This window comes from Rutilus rutilus, assembly GCF_951802725.1.
Source record: "Rutilus rutilus genome assembly, chromosome: 3".
Lineage (NCBI taxonomy): Eukaryota > Metazoa > Chordata > Actinopteri > Cypriniformes > Leuciscidae > Rutilus > Rutilus rutilus.
Genome location: NC_140211.1, coordinates 10,661,088 through 10,683,242, shown reverse-complemented (window position 1 = coordinate 10,683,242; position 22,155 = coordinate 10,661,088). Strand labels below are relative to the sequence as shown.

Genomic DNA, 22,155 nt, shown 5'->3' with positions numbered 1-22,155 from the left:
CAACCGTACAAGATCTCTTCTCTTAAGAGGAATAAGACCATCTGTTGTAAGTGTTCTGATTCACTGTGACGTGGGCAATGCATTAATTGTTGGAATGCATAATCTAACTGTTCGATGAAAATTAAATAGGTAACTTTTATATCCTCCTGGGACCCAGGAATATTCTTTTGTTCACTATAGTGGACATTATATTTTAGTGAATTTCTCTGACACCACACATGTCACAATCTGGATGTCCTGTAAAGAGCACATTCAGAGATACCAAATGTTTGGAGGTTTCACCATGAAAACAACTTATCCTTGGTCTTTAAAAATGTCTGACATTAATTTAGTGATAAAATGTAGCACTCTTATGGAAATATGATAATATATTGTAATTATAATTTAAATCGGACTACTTTTCAAATTGTATTTCATAAACCAACATCTTAGGAAAACGTTATGGAGTTTCAAATAAAAAAATGACTTTCTGTTACAGACCAGGGCATTGATGTTTTCATAGATGTCCACTGTAGAGCACATCAGCACTTAAATCATGTTTATCATGCATTTTGTGAGACACAACAAGTGAATATGGAAATAAATTCTACATCAATATTCCTATGAAATATTAGATATCATTATTATTATTAAGATATTGCCAATTATTACACTTCTTTTTTCATAAAATTTTGCTCCAAGAACACATTAATATGCAAGAGATAAGAATACCTGTTTATACTTAGATTTAAACTTAGTGTCATGATTCCTGTCTCGTGTTCCCCTTGTCTTGTGTGGACTTGTTATTTCCTGTTCTGTGCCATGTTTTGTAGTCCTTTGTAGTTTTCTAGTTTATTAGTCTTCCCAGGTGTTTCTAATTAGCCACACCCCCTTGTTATCTTGTTTAGCTTGTTGGTCCCTGTGTATTTATAGCCCTTGTGTTTCACTTGTTACTTTGTCAGTTGTTGTACATGTAATGGTTGCCTCTGTGATTCCCTGGTTTTGTTCCTTTGAGTTCCGTGTTCCTTGTTACTTTATTAAAATACCCTGCGTTTAGATCCTCGTCTTCACCTGTCTTCCTCAGCAACGTTACACTTAGATTCTATAGGCTACTCCACATAAAAATGTAAATAAATCTGAATGTGTAGATTGTTTGATGTGTAGACACATAATATTAACATTACCTCTGTAGGCCTCTCTGTGGCAGCAGAAACTCTTTATCCCCATCGTCCTGTGAAGATGAGCATTTGATTGAGCACACTTTATAAAACTATTTGTCATAATTTCTGGTGTATTGAGTAGGCTACTTACAACTGCCTGGGGTTCTGTTGGGACAGGAGGCTCCAAAAGACCAACAAAAAACCCAACCCAAAGTAAAATAAATGGAAATATCAAAAATAGCCTATATAAAAAATAACACATAGCCTATGTAAACCTCTTACATTTTATGAAGGCCCTTGGATCTTCGGGAGTGACTGGCTCTGAAGTCCCTCCAGGAATTCCCTCAGCCAAAAATGCTGCTGCACTGCTAGACACTGGATGCTATTTAGTTATTTAATATGTCAAATGTTTGTAAAGTTCTAGTAGCCTACACCCATGATATGCTCAAGCCTTACCTGATTGAATTGTTTTTATATTTAATTTTCAGCTGCTGCCAAATGCCTGCAGCATTGCACCTACATGAAAATTAAAATTAGGTTGAATAACATTCTTCCAGTTTCACCCCAGATATTATAACAGTTGGGTAAGTTACTCTAAAATGGTTATTAATTACTAACTACAAATAACATCTTCAACAGTGTAATTAAATTAATGTAATAATGACGATCTTTAGAAAGTATTGGTCTACTTATTACTAAATCCCATATCAACCTCAACCACTTGAACAATACAAGGAGAGACAAGAAACTGCACTTTTAATGCTTTCAAATAAACAATATACAATTGCATGAATTATTCTTGAATTGACTAAAGTGTGTGTAGAGAGAAGGTTACATAAAAAATATACCTTTTAAAAATGTATGTTAAATGAATTGGTCGTCTAATGCAATTACATCAGATTTTACCTTAAATTACAGAAGAATTAAGAGTAATCCCTTTAATTAAATTATATAGATTACTTGGTAATTAATTACACCCATCACTGTATAACAGTAATTAAAATGTAAACGTACCCATTGACGCGAGCTAAGTCTCTGTCCTTCGCTGCTGGAGCCGATATTAAAAAAAAAAAAAAAAAAAGTGTTCTTACTCTCAATATGCTTGCAGAAGCTCATCCAGTTCTGCTGGTGAAAAATATAAAATAATAAGAGAAATACCTCTTTTTGTCTGGCGCTGTTGCCATGGTGATTTATAATATCTGCTCCATTGATGGCTTTTTATAGTTGTGGTGCACGCGCTTAACTCAGAGTCAGTCAACTCTGAGTTTATTGAACTAACTCATTTCAGCTGTTCTGTAACCGAAAACTAAAGGTGATGATACACAGGGCAACTTTTTGAGCAATGTTGCCGTCAACAGGCAACCAGATGAGACACAGGGCCCATGACCCATCTAAATTATCCAGATAGAAATGTATTGCCCATTTTCAATGTGAAAGTGCCCAAGAAACAATCGCTCGGCAGATTGCCCATCAACATTGCTCAAAAAGTTGCCCTGTGTATCATCACATTCAGAGTTTCCCATCTCAGGATAAGTCAACTCAGAGTTCAAGTTTTAACTCGGAAACAGGCCCCAGGGGTCTCTCACCACTGCATATTTTGTATCCCATATCTCCCTCATCAGACACACCCAGTTCAAGTCTTGCAGTCTGTACTTATGAGCTGACAAGTTGAATCAGGTGTGTTCGGTGAGGGAGACATGCAAAATGTGCAGTGGTGAGAAGTCAAAAAAACGTTTTTTTTCTGGGTCTCAGGAGGATATAGATCTAATAATTCTACGTACGCTTTAAACAAAATAGCCTACTTATTTCAAACGAGGCCTACTTTTAACTGGTTGATTTAACTAACTGTCCGACCGAGCTGATTTGTTTAAACGAACGGGACTTCTCAATGTTATTATTGTCAAGTGGTTTTGCTTTTAGGTAATGTAATTGTGTAGCCTACTATAGTAATCAAGAAAATAGTTCGTTTTGAAATCTCTCGATACGTGCTTTGGCTAGATGCGTCATAGCGCAACAAATGGACGTCAATCACATAAAATTGGCCAAAGTTAAATTAGTAACTTTATAACTTTCAATCCATTATTAATTAAAACATATCAGGTCTAAACCATATGATAACGTCTTTCAATATTTTGGACGGTGAAGTTAGACGCCTCAAATGCAAATAGCTGCCATTTCATTCGCTGCAGCCGCAAGGATTAGTTCAGGTCGGCGATCGAATTGTCTAGATTGAATGTGATCTAACCAACGACCAGCAACGATATGCTTTGGATTTAACCGCTGAACCTAGATATATTTCCATAATTGGATGACTTTGTCTCGACGATTAAGCAACTGAATCAACCATTGAAGGGTAAGTAAAACAGAGATGAATTTGACTTGTCACAGAAAAAGGTTTACATGGAGGTAAATATTAGTGCTTTGAATTGTGAAGGCAATTTATTAATGGGCTTTCAAACGATTTACACAACATCGTGAATGTTGTTGTTGTTGTTTATTATTATTATTATCATTATCATCTGTGTCACAATATGTTAGGCTACATATAGGCATATCCTTTTTGATGTAGGCTAGCCTTTGATTCCTGATTTGTATATTCTTCAAACCTGAAAATCAGGTTGGTTGACTAAATAATTTGGTTATAGGTCCTAGGGCAAAACTGATACACACCCCCAAAGACTAGAGGTAGATGACTTTATGATGATTTCAAATGAAACACTATGAATTACAATCAATAAATAATTATTTTAACGATCCAGAACAATCTTAAACGCTGACCAATGAGATAATGTATCAATGCACTGTTACAAACTTACGGGGGAAAACTGCGGTTAAGTTTTACCATAAAAAGGATGATCAAATATATATATTTACAGTTCCTATAAAATGTCATTAAATCGTGTAATGCTAATATACTAACCTGTTTGAGATTTTTTTTTTTTTTTTTAAGTAAAATATTTTTTTATTATTTAATATATGGTAAGGACATTTTACCAATTAACAGGTTTTTACTGTAGCATTTTTAAAGTATTTTTTAGAAGTGTACAGTGAAATTCCTGAGCTCACAAAATATTTGTAACTTGTGAAATATTCATGCAAATCTTTGTTAAATCTGTTTTTAAAGTTTCTAGTTGTTTGCTAAATTAATTCATTAGTTTGTGTATGATTTTAGCTGTAAAGTCATGGCTTCCCCCAGCGGTTTGTCTGAAAAATGCACGTGTTCAATATGCCTGGACGTGTTCACTGACCCTGTAACTACTTCCTGTGGACACAACTTCTGTATGGCCTGCATCAGAAGCCACAGGGACCGAAGTACATGCTCAAGGTGCCCGCTGTGTGGGACGGCATTGGACTCAAAAAAAGATTTTAACATAAACAGAACGATTAGAGAAATCGCAGAGGACATCAAAAGAAAAAGGATCCAGGAGAAGCTTGAAGTGTCCTGTGATAGTTGTCCAAAGAAGAAAATGCGGATTGCTGTTAAGTCATGCTTGCACTGTGGAACTTCTTTCTGCAAGACTCACTTGGAGCCCCATGAAACTGCAGAAAAACTCATGAAACACAAACTAATCAACCCCGTGAAGAATCTCGATGAATACGTTTGCAAGAATCATGAAAGACCTCTGGATGTTTACTGTAGAGATGATCAGACAGCCATCTGTCAATTCTGCACCGAGAGTGACCACAAGAATCACAATACTGTCCCTTTGGAGGAGGAGAGTTTGGTAATGCTAACTACTCGGCAGTCATTAATAGCAACTCTGAAAATATACCGAATCATTTTAGAAACATTACCAACTGATGATATACTACAACCTACATTACTTTATTTTCACAGAAATTGTTGATGAATAAAAAGATAGCGGTGCAGCAGGAAATTCAGGACAAGTTGCGGAAAATTAAAGAAATTAAACATTCTACAAGGTTTAACAAAGTAAGTGGTATTGATTCTGCTCTCAAGCAGATTTTATTTCTGTGCTCCTTCTATATTGTTTGAGTGTCCTTAAGATCATTTAGTTTTAATTTGTGCTTATTTTCAGCAAGCCAAAGAGAGGGAGATCGAAGAGAACATCAAGTTTTTCAAGGATATCTTTGATAAAAACAACGCGGAGCTACTTGAGCTCACGGAGGAAAAGCATAAAGAAACAGAAAGACGAGGCGAGGAGCTCATCAGAGAGCTAGATGAAGAGATCAAGGAGCTAAAGAGAAGACGAACTGAACTGGAGCAGCTCTCAAATCCTATGGATTTCATACAAGTCAGTCTTTCTCATCAAACCATGGTAAGAAATGAAGCCACATGTACACTTGACTTAGGGGTGTTTTTTTCCCTCTATCTATTCTAGATTATTAACCTCCTGCACAACGCCATAAATACCAAGCGCTCAGACAACATCAAGATCAGCATCAGCGCACATGAACATGGCCGTATTCTGAGGAAGACAATATCGCGGCTTCAGAGTGTCTTGGATGAGAAAATGAGAGAAACTGGTAAATATTTACCAATGTAACCAATCATATTTACACCATCATACACTCTTTAATCAGACAGAAACACATATTTAGTTCTTTCCCACTGTTCTTCCCACTGTAGTTGGCAGAGAGCTGCGGAGTATACAACGTTATGCAGGTATGGAAAATCTGATTACTAAAAGTTACATTTTAGTACAGTAAAAATAAACTCTAAGGGCCAGATTTACTAACAGCTAGCATCAACATGAACCCTCTTTTGCTGTTAAAAAACTATACTGTCTGGATGTACTAAAGGTACACAGGGAGAAATTAGCGATGAAAAGGCGTGAACACAGTTATTGTGCATATGAATTTGTAGGAGTTTCTCAATCAAACACAACATTTATGGGAGAGTATTTAAATAAATCACGCAACACTCAGGAAAAAAATGTTCAGTGGGGTTTAGAACCTTTGGTTTCTTGGTTCTCGCACGTCAAGCGAACATGCTTGAACATGTGTGAGTTGATCAATGTTTATACACTCACCTAAAGGATTATTAGGAACACCATACTAATACTGTGTTTGACCCCCTTTCGCCTTCAGAACTGCCTTAATTCTACGTGGCATTGATTCAACAAGGTGCTGAAAGCATTCTTTAGAAATGTTGGCCCATATTGATAGGATAGCATCTTGCAGTTGATGGAGATTTGTGGGATGCACATCCAGGGCACGAAGCTCCCGTTCCACCACATCCCAAAGATGCTCTATTGGGTTGAGATCTGGTGACTGTGGGGGCCATTTTAGTACAGTGAACTCATTGTCATGTTCAAGAAACCAATTTGAAATGATTCGAGCTTTGTGACATGGTGCATTATCCTGCTGGAAGTAGCCATCAGAGGATGGGTACATGGTGGTCATAAAGGGATGGACATGGTCAGAAACAATGCTCAGGTAGGCCGTGGCATTTAAACGATGCCCAATTGACACTTAGGGGCCTAAAGTGTGCCAAGAAAACATCCCCCACACCATTACACCACCACCACCAGCCTGCACAGTGGTAACAAGGCATGATGGACCGGCCCGTCTGGCACCAACAACCACGCCACGCTCAAAATTGCTTAAATCACCTTTCTTTCCCATTCTGACATTCAGTTTGGAGTTCAGGAGATTGTCTTGACCAGGACCACACCCCCCATGCATTGAAGCAACTGCCATGTGATTGGTTGATTAGATAATTGCATTAATGAGAAATTGAACAGGCGTTCCTAATAATCCTTTAGGTGAGTGTATATGAATAAAAGCCTAAATTAAATCATCATAAAAATCAATCGAGTCTCTTCAGAAAATTTGGACTAAACCGCTCAATTCTTATGGATTAGTTTTACGATCTCTTTATGACCTTTTTGAAGCGTCAAAGTGGTAGTTGTGTAGCTGTCAATGGAGGGACAGAAAGCTCTCAGATTTCTTCAAAAAGATCTTAATTTGTGTTCCGAAGATGAACGAAAGTCTTACGGGTTTAGAACGACATGAGGGTGAGTAATTAATGACAGAATTTTAATTAATAATTGCATACTACTTTCTTGTTTAATGGGTTATTTAATTTTTTCTAGTGATAAAGGTTTGTTTATGAGCTGATTAATACAATTTAATTAAAATTAAAAATTAAATAAAACTAAATCCATGAAATGATCCCATGATGGTAACTCCTAAAATAAGTCTTAGTAAATCTGGCCCTACTGTAAAATTTACTATCAAAAAAGAAAGATGATCCTTTATACTGATGTGTTGTAATACAGGACCATATAAACTTTTACGTGAATGAACGTGAACTATACTGACTTGGCCAAAAAATGTACATTAACCCTAATATCTTTTATCAGTGGATGTGACACTTGACCCTGACACGGCTCATCCTGAACTCATGTTGTCTGACAATGGGAAAGAGGTCTGGAATACAGGCAAGTCACAGAAGATTCCTGACACCCCAAAAAGGTTTAACCATTGCTCGTGTGTCTTAGGAACGAAAGGGTTCTCCTCACGGAAATTTTATTACGAAGTTCAAGTCAGCGGGAAGACGGAGTGGGATTTAGGTGTGGCAAAAGAATCCATAGACAGAAAAGGGGAAATTGGGCTCAACCCTGAAAATGGATATTGGACTTTATGGCTGAGGAACAGGGATGAGTATGCAGCGAACGATCTGTCCGCTGTCCCTCTCACCTTGAAAGAGAAGCCAGTGAAAGTGGGAGTTTTTGTGGATTTTCAAGAGGGTCTGGTCTCTTTTTATGATGTTGAAGCCAGGTATCATATTTACTCTTTCACAGGACAGACTTTTCCTAAAAAGCTCTATCCATATTTCAGTCCTGGAGAATACGAAGAAGGGCAGAACTCGCCTCCTCTGATCATTACACCCGTGGACTCAATCGAATAAATCAACTTATAAAGGAAATATTCAAATTAATTGTTATAAGTCTTTTGTATATAACATCTTCAGACCTAAATGATGTTCAATGCAAGTACGACCATTCTTTATTTCTACTCTAAATGCAACCACACTGTTAGACTTTTCAAGGGTTTTTTACAGTAACTTACTGGCAACACTGTTGCCAGTAAGTTACTGTAATTAAGAGTTACAGTACCAAACCGTATTTCAGTTTTGTGTAATACAGTGCATTACTGTAAAAAGGAAGCTAATCAGTAGAGTGCATTACTGTAAAAACTAAGCTAATCAGTACACTACTGTAATTATTATTATTTGTACTAAATATAAATTAGATTTGATAATTTTGATATAAGATTAATTTTATTTGTATCCTACATAAGTACTACTTTCATACAAACCAATTAGACAAAGTTATCACAAAATACCATTTTTTTATTTAAAACATTTCATATATATCACAAAATAAACATGCCAATGCTGGAAATGATGTGTGAAATTTTTACACATTAATGGGTGAGTTTAGAGACAACATTTTTTGTGTTAATTTTAACTCATTCATTGTGTTAATGATTTTAACAAAGTAAATATGTCAGAGAGGTTAGCACAAAGATGTGTAAACGTGTTAAATTAACACATTATGTGCTGTCCTTCACTGCAAACATTTTTGAAAACATACATAAAACCATAAACAAAACATTAGCATTTGACTAAATGAATGTAGAGTCATTGGTTGTTTAGCTTATACAGGTATTATAATGAAATATCAACCATTACATTCATAAAACTGCAGAATATAAATACATTTTTAAGCATTCAAAAAGGAAATGTCCAAAACAGGACAAAACACAGTTCTTTTCACAATACAAGACACATAACCCCATCTTAAAAATAATTTCACTTATTTCCAAAAATGTGTTGGATTCATGTACACTGGTGGCCAAAAGAAGTATTTAAGTGTCGTAATGTTTTTGAAAGAAGTCTCTTTGATGCTCAAGAAACATTTCTTATTATTATCAATGTCTGACTGTCTCCATCTTTTCTACAGCATAGGAGTAAAAGTCATCATCAAAATAATCTTTAAAAAGCCAACACAATGTTTTTGTCCACCTTTGTGAATAAATGAACTTCTCCAAAGATTGGTTCCTGTTCAGAACTTGATTGACAACATCAGAGTGTTCCCTGGTCTGCATGCGTGCCCACAAACACAAATGTACTCAGTCCTTCAGAGGAGATCCCGCTTCCAAAACTATATGAGAGAGAGAGAGAGAGAGAGAGAGAGAGAGAGAGAGAGAGAGAGAGAGAGAGAATATTAGTGTCACATTATTTTTAACCTCCTTTTTTGTTAATTTTTATTATTATTTTCACAAAAACCTAAGAATATATATTTGTAAACAGCTTTTGTCAATAAATAGCATACAAAAGAACTAAATTAAATTATGCCAGATTAAATTTTAATACTTACAAATCCTAAATTCTGTCCAAAAATGCTGAGATCCATAGAGAGAAAGACTGAAATAGATGATTTTAGCCCATTTCAGCTTGTCTGCAGTGAAGGAGTACCTGTTTGAGACAAATACACAGTAAGATACATGCAAGAAATCACTGTGTGATGATCGTTCTCCTTCCTACAGTAGTTAACCCACCTGTGTGCTGATATTAGGACCTTCCTGGTCAGGTGGAACTGCAATGGTAGAGAGTCTTCTGGCTAATAAAATATAAAAATAATGCAAAAATATAAACTTGAGTTGTTTAGAATGCTAGATTTGGTCTGAATGAATTAGTGAGAGTTTTACTGCAGTGCTTACCTGGATACATTTAATCTGGTGAGACTGAACAAAGACAATGGTCCATCTTCTGATTGGTTCATTTGCTGTGTAATAAAGTTAGACATAATGCAAAGGTCACTTATTTGATATAAAGTTAGCCAATTTTATAGAGATTTTATGAGATATTGTAAGCTACCTAGTCTGCACCAGTGGCTCAAAAGCAATTTTCACATACCGTATGCTAATCATTTCAGTAAACTTATCTCAAAATATATCACAAATGGGCTGGCCTAACTTACCTCTGGAATCTTGCTAAGTCACTGGCGCGAATTGGTGCTTTGTTGCAGTTGCCTTTAAACACAAAAATGGAAGTAAATATTAAATTCCATAAAAAATAAATAAATAAAAAAACTATAATAAGGTATAGTTTGCAAACTAATGCTAAAACTATAAAGGTTCTCATCAGTAGGCCAAACATTAGGCTATAAACAGAATTTCACAGTAGTTTATTCACATTTATTGTTAATGTAAACGCGTTGCTCGTTGGCATATTTTAACTCGACAATTCAATAATCTAACAAAGTGTGTAAAATGAAACGTTAGCTCAGTTTACCATGGTAAAGTTCGTTACCGCCATGTTGACGACGAGTAACGTCAGGCTAACGTTAACGTTATAACATACGTTAAACTGGGCACAATTGTGCCCAGTTTAACGTATCCTGGACAGGATTAATCCTGTCAACACCCAGTCTATGGTCAACATACACAGAATGGTTTTTTTTTTTTTTTTTTACCTTGCTTGCTGATCCCTCTCTCGGTGAAGTGAATTCCGTCTCTTCCCCGGGCCAGACACGAACGTCGCGATCCAACAAAAGACAGACCCCATTACCTACACTGGATGTCTGTCTGACGCGACACGACAAATCCCAGACAGTGTAGTGATGCGCCGCGGCCGTTATATTTCAGACGTAGTCCGATACGAGTCCAAGTGCTCGCGCTAGTTCTTACAAGGGATAAACAGGTTTGCATTTAAAGGGCCGGTCGCTTCAATGTGTCCAATATAGACAGCCTCTGGCTATTATAGCGTTGTAGACACGCGGTGTAAGGCAAAAATTAGGAAATAAAAAGCATGGTGGAATGGTGCCAGCCAGAGAGGCAGTTACGTCAAATACAGTAGTATACAGCAAATTTAAAAAATACAGTAAGTCTCTGTATGTGGTGTTAGACGTCACAGAAAAATCCCATGATGCAATTGGAATCACAGTTATTTACTGTAAAGAGAAATAGCAGTATAATACTGGGGGGTTTAAAGTAAATAACTGTAGAAATTACAGAAAAGTCTAACAGTGCATGAATGATCATTAATCAAAAGGATAAATTAATTAATCAAATTATTTCTAATGTTCATTTCAAATTGAATTCCATTGTTGGAAGCATGTATTCTGTACATAACAAGTAAAACATCAGATTACAAATTCATTACATATTTAATACATTTTTCACTTTGCAGATGCTTTTATCCAAAGTGACTCACAAATGAGGAATGGAAACAAATAAAATGTTGTTAAAACATCACTTTTATTTTGCTTCATTTGCTATTTTTCAAATCCAACTTAACATTTTCAACATGTGCTTTATAATCTTATAAATTGTGATATATTCATTTTTATATCAGAATTCAAATTCAGTGTACAAGAAACATAATGAAAAATGTGAATCTTTTATCAATATGTAAGTAACAAAATCACCCAAAATAGCAGCTAAAAAACAGATAACATAAGGACATTCAGAACTTTCAATGTTTCACCACATTTCAAACTAATTTTCTCATTATTCACCAATTTTTTGTCTCTTAAGACTTCTTCTTAAACACTTAAAATGCCTTTGTGTAATTGCAGTAGCTTCCTTTGTCACCATCTTGTTGAGTTTTTCAAGCAGTTGTGAGGTGTTATTGTGACCATCAGTGATGTCAATGACATAGTACCTGTTCTGACAACAACGAACCACTTTACGGAGTTTGGGTTCAATGGGTTGCCAAGGTTTTTCAAGCTCTCTGCCATGTGTGAAGATAATCATCATTAGCATCATGTTTCTTGGATGTAGTCTTTTTTTGAAGGTGTGGAAAAGACCTTGTTGTTGCTCACTGAATTTAGATACCGGTGTTATCCAGAGAATTACATTGGGGCCAGGGTCGGACAACTTAACACACTTCTGCATTTCCTCGTTCCAACTCGATTTGTCGAGGGAAAAGAGATTTGGCGTGTCCACTACAGTGACATTTCCCACTGTCTTTACCATGGACTCTTTCGTCACAGTCTCCACTCCACTTTTGCTAGGAAAGTATTTGCCACCAAGGATGATGTTGCCAACTGTACTTTTCCCAGCTCTGGAAGGCCCTGTCAGAAGGATCCTCATAGGTTGGTGAATGCTGTCAGGGTTCAACGTTGCCATTTTGATGCTGTCAGGGTTCAACGCTGCCGTTTTGATGCTGTCAGGGCTCAATGCTGCTGTTTTGAACAGTAAATAAAGATTTTAAAGATTTTTTTTTCCTTAAAAGTTGGAGAGTATTTCAGAGTATTTGACCTCAACTTACATTTTCTGTACATCAGCATGTATGGTAGGCTTGAACTGTCAAAAAAAGAAATACTTTTTTACTACAAAATACTATGAAATACTTTTTTGACATTCTTCACAAGAGAGAGAACAACACTTACTTTTCCAGTGATGCTTCTGAAGTCTGTAAGATATTGACAATATTAAAGAATAAAATGAACAGTCTTGAGTCATATCAATTTGCTAATGATATAATGCCAATCAAACAAACAAATGTACCTGTGTTACATTGTAGTCATCAAAACAGTACCATATCCCATTTTCAAAAGATCTGATGATTGTATTGTAGTGTCCACTACTGTATCCACCCATATGATTTATAACGGCATGCAGTTCATATATAGGCCAATTATCCTGCAGAGAAAGATGTTAAAGATGTTTAGACCGTTTTACACTGCTTTTAAATAGCATTTTGTTTTTTGTATGGTGGATTGATGAAACCTCTTTGGGTAGACTCAGAGGTACATCCAGACGACATTCATTCTTCTTGTATCTCATCTGCATGTAATCAAAGTCAAACCTCTTCAGATGCAGAGTGAGAACAGTAGGATATTCATCTATTTTACTCCACTGCAGCAAGAGGCAGAACATTGCCAGGAAGAATGAAAAAGCATATGTTAAGCACAAGTTGGAAATACATCATTGGTATCACATAGTTCACTAGTAATGGATGTGGAAAAATCTCACACTTTCATTTACTCACAGTTTCTGTTTCTGTTTTGTGGTCACATTTTTCACAATACATCCAGTCATCCTCTTCTAGTTTTGAATGTTCAAAGAAGGTCTTCAGGCTTTTTTCCTATAGGGTCAGGAAAATAAAACGTGCGGTTTTATACTGCCTCCCAAGAACAACAACAACAAAACATTTGGCTAACATTAACTTTGCATATGATAGTCTTCATACCATATCATATTTATCATTTCCGGCATCGATAGACAGCAGTATTGAGATGAACGTGCTGGTTTCTGGGGTTTCATTGCCACATTGGCCACATTTTGTTATGTTGTTCATTTTCCCTTCAAAGACCTGGAACAAATGCACTGTGCTCATATCTTAATTGCATCACCGTAAAAAATCAATGATGATAAAAGAGACTTATTTACAGTCAATTGTTTCCCTCTCACCGAAACAGATTTGTGTTCATGTGGCATACCTTAGCGGCATCTGTCCCCACTGCTTTTAAAATCTTCCTATAATACTCCACTGCATCTTGTTGCTCATAAACTTGAAGGTATAAAAGAAGAATTATGAAAACAATGTTCTAACCTTTATGTAAATAATCCTGGACAACAAAACCAATCACATGGGTAAAAATTTTTAAATTGAGATTCATACATCATCTGAAAGCTGAATAAATAAGCTTTCCATTGATATTGATGTTTGTTAGGATCGGACAATGTTTGGCCGAGAAACATTGAGAAAATTACCTTAAATTTGTCCATTTATGTTCGCAATTGTGCTGCATTCACTCACAAAAATAAATGTTTTATATATTTACGGTTGGAAATATACTAAATATCTTAATGGACCATGATCTTTACTTAATATCCTAATGATTTTTGGCATAAAAGAAAAATCTATAATTTTGACCGATACAATGTATTGTTGGCCATTGCCAAATATACACGTGCTACTTGTGACTGGATTTGTGATCCTGGGTCACACACACACACTCTAAAAACTAATTCAGAGGACCTTTAGTCATTACTTAAATATATATATTGTTGTGAAATAAAAAATCAAGTTCTGAGATGCTGTTAGACTTTTTACTTGTAATTGTTATTTTATTGAGCTGGGATGACACACAAATTATGCCTATTGATTCAATATACTATCATGACTTGTCAGAGTTTAACATTTTCAGTTAATCAAAAATTTATTTAATTTTAAGTTCTGTTAATGTAAAAAACAATTTGATGACGTGTAAACGGTCCACAGTTTCCCTGTGCATGTTTAAGGCCAGAGGAGTGTGGCCACAGCTGAAACTCGCTGAAGCGTAATGTGGTGAATGGTAAGTAATTTTATGCTTACACATATTCGCATTCGCTCAGGATTCTGTTGGTGATAGCCTACTGTAACCGAATACCGAAATCTGTAAGTCCTTACTCTGAAATTTGAGCAGTGTTGATAGTATACGTTAGTCTGTGTGCCGAGGTAAAGTTAGCTAGTAGCTGTACGTTAGCCTGTCACTGATTGAGTAACCTTACACTATTTGTTCAGATACTTTGCTCAAAACAAGTCGGAGTTATGTAGGGCCCTATGAATTCCGTTTTAGTTTTCCAAATTTCGTTTTTATTGTTTACAATTGTGACAGGCGCCCGTGCATGTTACTGAGAGAACGAGCAGAGAGAGAGAGAGAGACCCTCCTCCGGCCGCGCGCGCGCATTCTCACAGTCTTCAAACTGTCTTGCTCTCCCTCCCTCCCTCGCGCATATTAACGTTAATCAAAATTGATATTACCATCAAAATCAATAGAGAATTGACTCGATGGTAATAGGTCGGAAGAACGAAGTTTCACGTTAAGCATTCAGAGATTTTTTTTTTTTTTCTGAGTTACCGCTGGGTGTGAATTGTACTAAAATAACGTTGCCTTGTCTTCTCTGAAAAGCGTTCCGCACATTCAGCTGACGAACGAAACCTATCCAGTGATGAAATGTTTTCTGTGTTCAAACTTCACAGAGGCAATTTATGAGATCAATGTAGATCGGAGGAGAACAAAAAAATGTTGGCTGATTTTTATTGACAGATTGTCACACTCTACAGCCAATGATATCGTTAACAGTGTGTGCGCGCCTGTCCAATGACAGTGTAGTGACCATACATTTCAATTGAATGTTTGATTTGAAGTGATAAGTACACAGGTTGATTTCTAAGAAAATGTATGCTTTACGTTGTATTAGAAAGGACATGGTAATACAGTTAATTTAAATGTTTTGAAAGGGAAATATATTAAAAGATGAATGTTACATGTATGTTTAAAAGAGTAGCCTAATCAACTTCAAATCAAATCAAAAGGGCTCAACTTAACTCTTGCAGAGATCAACTTAATTATTAAGTTCATGTTACTTAGAAATGTGTTTTATTGTGGCCAAAAAACTGCTTCACCTAACTTAAAACATTATGTTGGATCAACTTAATTACTTGCATTCATGTTGAAAATTATTAAGTTCATGTTACTTAGAAATGCGTTTTATTGTGGCCCAAAAAAAGTAATTCACCGTACTCAAAACATCGCTTTGAATTAATGTAATTCTGCCAGTAGTCTTAACATAAAAATTCTAGTGGAAAACGTTAACATATTTTTTTTTGTTGACCCAATGTTTTATTTTTTAGAGTGCACACACACACACGCATATACTATATATAGGCTACTGTATAGGCTATAGCCTACTATATACAGTATAAAGTTCATAGCCTACACTATATACACAGTATATATATATAGACCTGTAAATTAAATGAACCTACCATGTCTAATTCCAAGACTCCTGGTTATTCCTTCAGTTGTGGCTGCATTTTCTGACAGCTTAGTAAACAGCTTCTTAAGTTGTAGCAAGAGATTTTCCTCACCACAATCTCCAGGAGCTTCTTGTCTAAATTGAAATTACAAATTAAAAAGTAGGCTAAAGAAAAAAGCAATAAAATAAAGTATGAAATTAGTAGCCTAAATAATTGTATAATTAGTCGATACAATAATCATAATAACTTTATTCATTCATCATTTTACCTCACTGCCTCTCTGAATTCTGGGGTCATGAATAGACACTGCAATACTGCGTTTAAGTAGCAGGTGGCGCCTTGATTTTTCAGGCCATTGTATTGGACTTCGTTCCTGAATACAAAAGTAACACACGTAAATATTTCATTAGTTCATTGGGTTCTAGATGTATTCTACAAAAGTGTCCTCAAATAAGAAAACGGAACGTCAAAATTGTGTTTTAATGTTATTTCACATATTTACAGGAACAAGTGCATCACGCAATGAACGGAAAGTTTCGGCTTGATGTTTCGATAGGCATAGGCTACTTTAAATATAGATTTTCTAGGCTATGTCCTGAGGTTTTTAGAAGTCAACCCACCTGTAATGAGATCCATGTGAACGCTTCTGGGCTGTAATATGGGTGCCGGGCTGCTTCATGCTGATTGCGGACATTTTAATCTGGCACATAGGCTAGGAGACTTTAAACTTGTCTGTATTCACCGGTTTTGCACCTGTTGTCTGTTGGTTAATGTTAAACGCATTCCGTGGATCATTTTAAATGCATAATATGCTCAATAACGAGTAGGACTAGGCTATCCATCACAAAGGAACTAATAGACTTGTGAACTGAATTATCCCACATAAATATGAATGAAACTCTAATCAGAATTTACCTTATTAAAACTCTTATTTTCTTCTGGAACAAGGAGGAAATTCATAGAGGACAAAGCACAGTGTATTGTCGTTTACACCGCTTTCAAAGCGAGGCTATTAACATGTAGGCTAGGCTACGTTCAACTTCGCCCAGGCAACTAAGTTATAGTTTTACTTTCGTTTTTTGTACGAAAACAATTTTGTCTTTGACGACAGAAACTATCAAGTAGACTGAGCATAAATTCAGACATAATTATTCAAAACTTATCATTTTGTTTGTAGCATTCGAATTTTATTACAATTATGTCATTAAGAAAGTAAACGTTGGTTTATTAATTTGACCACTTCAAGAATAAAAGTAGCAATCACAAGTCAGTCAGAGACTTTTCTTCATCGATAAAATACCTGAGACTGTTTCAAATAATGTTCTCCCATTATCCCCGATATGTGACAGACAAATTTACAATAGCATACAGATTCCATGCACACTCATAATAACATAGTGATCAACACAAGTCTCTGTGAGTCTGCCTAATAGTTGATGATTCCGGCAGAGACTCGAATTCTTCTCATGCAACCTCCAGGTAAACGTAAGACCATGAAGAGGGTGGAGCGATCCTTAATTTGGTGGTCTAGAAACGTATCGTTGTCCTCCAGTTGTTTATCTGTGTACAGCAGTCTCAGGGACGATGGATCATCCCCTGATAAGATAAAAAGGTTAAACATGTACAGAATGGTAGGCTATAGGCTATTTTACATTTAATTTATTTTATCCATTTTTTATCCAATCTATTTATAAATAAGCTCAACTGATCCTTGTGATAAAAGGTTTGTAGATCTCTCTCAAATACTGGTAAATACAATAAAATAACTACTTTCAAGTATGGGTGGTTGGTATAGCCTACACTTTCCATGTCATGTGGTAGACTACATGGAAAACTAGGAAAATGCTATTTTATCAAACGTATTTGTTGTATTCAAAAAATCTATGTATGAACTTGATAGTATAGGCAAAAGCTAATACAGGCATCCAAGTTGAAGCTGTTCAATGTCAAATTAGTTGCAAAAGTCAGGTGGCGCAACTGCAATGATTGTATACGATTTAAAAAAAACATTATTTAGGCAAAATAAATAATACATTTAAGCTTTTTTATTTTTTTTATTAGCCTATTGTTCTAAAATCTAGATTTAAAATTGTAAAAAAGAATCATTCACTTATTCTCTTCTCTCCGCATTAAAAGGATATAATAACTATTATTGGCTATTACTATATTAGGCCTAAAGACTGCGTCTAAAATTTTCTTGCCGATGTGGAAATCACCACCGGTTATGTGACCAGGAAACGGCCTACTTTCACAAACTTTTTAAGAAAGGCATATAGCTTATTGAGTTTTACTAGAGTTGAATGGACAGCCTATATGTTTTATATTAGCATTCGCTCTTACCTGCTTGACCGGGCAATTTCTCTGCAACTTTCTTTTTGAATGCCAAAATAGTCATTTTGTTGAAATCTTCCTCTGTCGTCGCAACATCAACGGTTTTTTTCTCCCCCTTTATTCCAACCACCATGATCTGGTAAATCTTTCCCATTTTAGGAGAACACCTAAAGCAAGTTAGGCTACTGCAAAACACCGTATAAAATGTGAAAGTTTCACTTTCTGTTTTTATGCAAGGTGCTGACGCCCTGATAAAAAAAAGAGCCTACATTACGCCTACTGTCTATAAACAGGCAATGATAAATCTAATAAACGAAATATAATAAAATCATTTTATTATTCTCATAGGCTATCCTAAATATTCATGGCAAGGCTGCTCCATTTTAGCTACTGTAGGCTATTCAAGTGACTAAGGAAGTTAATTTTGTCGTTCAGATTAAATATTGATTTGTTCTGTGTGTAGCTAAAATAATAGGCTATATAGATTAACTAGCCTCTTTGCAAAAAACAAAAACAAACACAGACATGCCTACTTTACAGGTAGGCTATCTCAACCCATAAGTCGAGAAGCCATGTGACAAACTGGAAAGACAACAAAACTCCGTCAACATCAGTCTTGGTTTCATTTCTAAACCGTTTTGAACTGTTGGACCAAAAATGACGGAACAACAGCACGAAGAAAAACGCTACGATCCCAATGACACAACGCTGAAGTTTGTAACGCGCCAGGATGACATAAGTATGTATTTACTACTGTTTATAAAAAAAATATTTATATTCGTTTTTATTTTAAGGAGGCAGAGAGAAACTGAAACCAAGTTGCGCTTTGTCTTAATAATCCCAACGGCTGTTAAATTTAGATTCGCTAGGCATTCGGTTTCATACCATTAAACTCTCTGGCAATTAAATTTCTTCAGCCCAAACCAATCCAAATATAGCACAAGGCTAATTTCAAGAAATAAAATATTAATTATCCCTATAAATCAATTTAACTAATGACATTATGATACCAAACTAACATTTATTGCAAAGGCTGTTTTTGAAACTGGCATTTCACATCTTTAAATGTATGCAATAGGGCTACTGTAAATCCATTAAACTACAACACTATTTGGCCTCAAGGAATCAAACCAACTGTAAATTACTCAGAATATCAAATTAATAATAAAAAATTAAATGATGAATCAGTTGATTCACTCTTGAAATGAAGCCATGCACACTGCCTGCACAAGCAATGGCCAAAGGTTTTCGCATATATAGAAGCTTGTATTGTCAATAGTACTGAATTTCCTTGTGATTTTGTTAAGTATAAAAATTAACTTTTATATTCAGCCGGGGATGATGACCCTGACACTCGTCGTGCTGAGATGTCATGTGGCCATGCTGTTACTCCACAGTCATTGACTGGCTGGTGTCGAAGTCTACTTGACCAGGTATTTAGAATGAAGAATCAGTACTTCTTAACAGGCACATACTTACAGTAATCTATAATTATTTCTGCCTTTCATTCTCAGGGTCAGCACAAGTTTTTGTGCCCCGCACTTAAAGATGACACAGTACAAAGATGCAATGCAGAATGGCCCTATGTGGAGGTGCGGAGGTTGGCTGTACTGACACAGGAGGAACAGAGCCATTTTGAAGAGACAATGGCTGTCCTGGCTGCAGCTGAGTACTGCGAACACAAAACAGTGAGTTACTGGTGCACACTCAGATGCATGTATCCAAAAATAATGTAAGGATGCAATTTTTAAATTTTTTATTAAAGGTGACATATTATGCCCCTTTTCACAAGATGTAATATAAATCTACGGTGTCCCCAGAATGTGTCTGCAAAATTTCAGCTCTAAATACTTCCCAGATCATTTATTAGCTTGTCAAATATGCCCATTTTAGGCTGTGAACAAAAACGCACTGTTTTTGTGTGTCCCTTTAAATGCAAATGAGCTGCTGCTCCCTGTCCTGTTCAGAACAGGGCCATGAGCTTCGGATATTCAGGTGTTGTGCCGAATTTCGATCCCCGCCAAATTATTACCCCCCTAGCATTGGTAGGTTTAGGATTAGTTGTGAGGGAGGGGTTAGGATTAGGCAATCAGGTATTGACTTCAACGAGGGTAATAATTTGGCAGGGGGTCTAAATTCGGCACAACACCGGCAATAACAAAACATGCGAATAATCTCACTCATCCAAAATCTCAGAAATAACCAGTAGCGGAGTGCAGCCTTACAGAGAGACTCAGGAAGAGGTTGCAACTTTTAGAAACACCTGGACATTTCTAAATGGTTAGTGGATACATTTATGTAGCTGTTGTGGAGTTACATTGATTCATTTCATCGACTTACATGTACCATCATGTTTAACTTTTACACAAGTTGACACAGTTCCCTTAGGTCTTTATAAGACAGCTGTGAAATTGTTTGGTCAAAATACCACAAGGATGAAGCCTGAGCGAGAGATGGCATGCTTTACGTTTTCTGGGTTGGTAGATGCACCGGTGACCCGATTATAGCACTTAAACATGGAAAAAGTCAGATTTTCATGATATGTCCCCTTTAAAATGTTACTTAGAATATATATGCTTCTTTTCCCATTCGTTGATCATTAACTTTATCTATTTACCTTTATTTACCAGTGTCCTGGCTGTCAAACATTTGTTGAGAGAGAAGACATTACCAACCTCTGTGCCATTTGCACAATCTGCACAGCTGAGATGGGTCGGACATATCAGTTCTGCTGGCAGTGTATGAGAGAGTGGAAAGGTCCAGGCCCTCGATCTGACCGCTGTGACAACCCCGGCTGCACCAATCCCGACATCGAAAAGCTGGCAAAATGTCGTGATGTAAAACTACCTGAAGTTAATAATGTGAGTTGTCCCTCCATGAGGGCTTGCCCCACTTGTGGCAATCTTGTTGAGCACGACACAACAGGGTGCAAGAATATCATATGTAATCGCTGCAGGGTAGAATTCTGCTTCGTCTGCCTGAAAGTCACTCAAACGTGTTTACTAACAAGCAGTTACTTCATCGACTGTTCAGCTGGGGTCGCGCCACGGCAGACTTCCATTCCTATCTGGAATAGAAGTGAAAACAATTGAAGAAGCCAATCAAAATGACACGTTAAAGGCTATATTAAAATGTTCCATTCCTTGTGTGTAATAAATAAGCTGTGATTTTATGCAAAAATCAAATATGTAAGGTGAAGGCTTTTTGTGTAGATTTCTGTCCATTGCTCTTGTTCTCTAAATAAAATGGAATGTAATAAAATGTGTTCATAATTGTACCGAATTTGTTGTGGCATAACTGCACTATATGAAAATGAAGTCAGTTAGCTGATGAATATTGTGCCATGGGATATTTAATCAGTACTAAAAAGAAAAGCAGAAAAATTGTGGTTTTTGAAAGTTGTAAATAAAACAAAGATTATAGGAGAAACTTTTCCAAAAAAAAATTATAATTGTGCTTTCAATTTGTTATTTGCCATTTCTTTGTGTACTTTACTAGTAGTTTCTGAGTGAAATCTGTTGCTACACAAACTGTATAACAGATATCCTTCTGGCAAAGAAACTGAGTGGAATGGAGGTATACTGGTTTTGGTTTTTGTTATACTGAAACCAAAAATCTATGCTGACATTTTATTTTCTGAGAAATGGGCCGAGATTCCAGTGGACAAAGTTCCTTTATTCTTCTCTGGAAATTTCTTAATCCAATAGCTCAAATGTTAAGACAGGTAAACAATTTAATTATATGGCAAATGTTGAATGGAGTTTCCCTTAAGGCCCTATGAAAATATGAACTGGTTTTTCAGCTCAGATGTAGTGCCAACAAAAGTTAAGATGCAATACAACTAAATAATGCAACAATTAAGCGTGCAAAACATATACTGATAAAAACGGTACATTCTAGGTTGCATGATAATGTAGCTGATTATGGTACATCTCACACTGATGTGAGCTCTTTTAC

The 22,155-nt window shown here is 36.1% G+C and overlaps 4 protein-coding genes and 1 long non-coding RNA gene across 10 annotated transcripts in view; 2 read left to right on the top strand and 3 right to left on the bottom strand.

Moving 5' to 3' along the window:
* Positions 1-2,804: 2,804 nt before the first annotated feature.
* Positions 2,805-8,131, top strand: LOC311288045 (E3 ubiquitin-protein ligase TRIM39-like). 2 transcript variants are annotated; one of them, XM_084405249.1, is made up of 7 exons: positions 2,805-3,492; positions 4,312-4,864; positions 4,978-5,073; positions 5,180-5,395; positions 5,483-5,627; positions 5,731-5,766; positions 7,469-8,131. In XM_084405249.1, exons 2-7 carry the CDS (start codon positions 4,322-4,324, stop codon positions 8,014-8,016), a joined length of 1,584 nt encoding a protein of 527 aa, XP_084261375.1. In that variant the 5' UTR covers positions 2,805-3,492; positions 4,312-4,321; the 3' UTR covers positions 8,017-8,131. The 2 variants fall into 2 exon arrangements, with proteins under 2 accessions (XP_084261375.1, XP_084261376.1); XM_084405250.1 differs by lacking the exon at positions 2,805-3,492 and having other exon boundaries at positions 4,261-4,864.
* A 271-nt stretch (positions 8,132-8,402) lies between these two features.
* Positions 8,403-11,139, bottom strand: LOC311287198. Of its 2 annotated transcripts, XR_014626704.1 has the most exons (6): positions 10,589-11,139; positions 10,094-10,145; positions 9,834-9,898; positions 9,672-9,733; positions 9,491-9,588; positions 8,403-9,274 (listed from the first exon to the last, which is right to left on the bottom strand). It is a non-coding gene; the product is annotated as an uncharacterized lncRNA (long non-coding RNA). The 2 variants fall into 2 exon arrangements; XR_014626705.1 differs by lacking the exon at positions 10,589-11,139 and having other exon boundaries at positions 10,094-10,172.
* A 214-nt stretch (positions 11,140-11,353) lies between these two features.
* Positions 11,354-22,155, bottom strand: part of LOC311287193 (caspase a) — a 28,373-nt gene continuing 17,571 nt past the window's right edge. Inside the window, exons 1-12 of one of the 4 annotated variants that reach the window (XM_084403877.1) lie at positions 16,783-16,913; positions 16,488-16,627; positions 16,136-16,240; positions 15,877-16,001; positions 13,562-13,632; positions 13,312-13,434; positions 13,111-13,206; positions 12,849-12,977; positions 12,627-12,761; positions 12,509-12,531; positions 12,388-12,422; positions 11,354-12,301 (exon numbers count right to left, since the gene is read on the bottom strand). In XM_084403877.1, the coding sequence (XP_084260003.1) occupies positions 11,625-12,301; positions 12,388-12,422; positions 12,509-12,531; positions 12,627-12,761; positions 12,849-12,977; positions 13,111-13,206; positions 13,312-13,434; positions 13,562-13,632; positions 15,877-16,001; positions 16,136-16,240; positions 16,488-16,576 (1,608 nt within the window). In that variant the 5' untranslated portion in view covers positions 16,577-16,627; positions 16,783-16,913 and the 3' untranslated portion in view covers positions 11,354-11,624. Of the gene's footprint in view, positions 12,302-12,387; positions 12,423-12,508; positions 12,532-12,626; positions 12,762-12,848; positions 12,978-13,110; positions 13,207-13,311; positions 13,435-13,561; positions 13,633-15,876; positions 16,002-16,135; positions 16,241-16,487; positions 16,628-16,782; positions 16,915-22,155 lie in introns of those variants that run through there. The other 3 variants (XM_084403875.1, XM_084403878.1, XM_084403876.1) reach the window with 3 other exon arrangements.
* On the top strand, positions 14,097-21,629 carry LOC311287195 (putative E3 ubiquitin-protein ligase ariadne-2). Its single transcript, XM_084403883.1, has 5 exons — positions 14,097-14,419; positions 18,739-18,937; positions 19,531-19,631; positions 19,713-19,886; positions 20,829-21,629. Exons 2-5 carry the CDS (start codon positions 18,856-18,858, stop codon positions 21,288-21,290), a joined length of 819 nt encoding a protein of 272 aa, XP_084260009.1. The 5' UTR covers positions 14,097-14,419; positions 18,739-18,855; the 3' UTR covers positions 21,291-21,629.
* On the bottom strand, positions 16,755-18,352 carry LOC311287196 (uncharacterized protein; the record flags this gene model as incomplete). The annotated part of the gene is made up of 2 exons (XM_084403884.1): positions 16,755-17,463; positions 18,208-18,352. 2 exons carry the CDS (start codon positions 18,350-18,352, stop codon positions 17,294-17,296), a joined length of 315 nt encoding a protein of 104 aa, XP_084260010.1. The 3' UTR covers positions 16,755-17,293.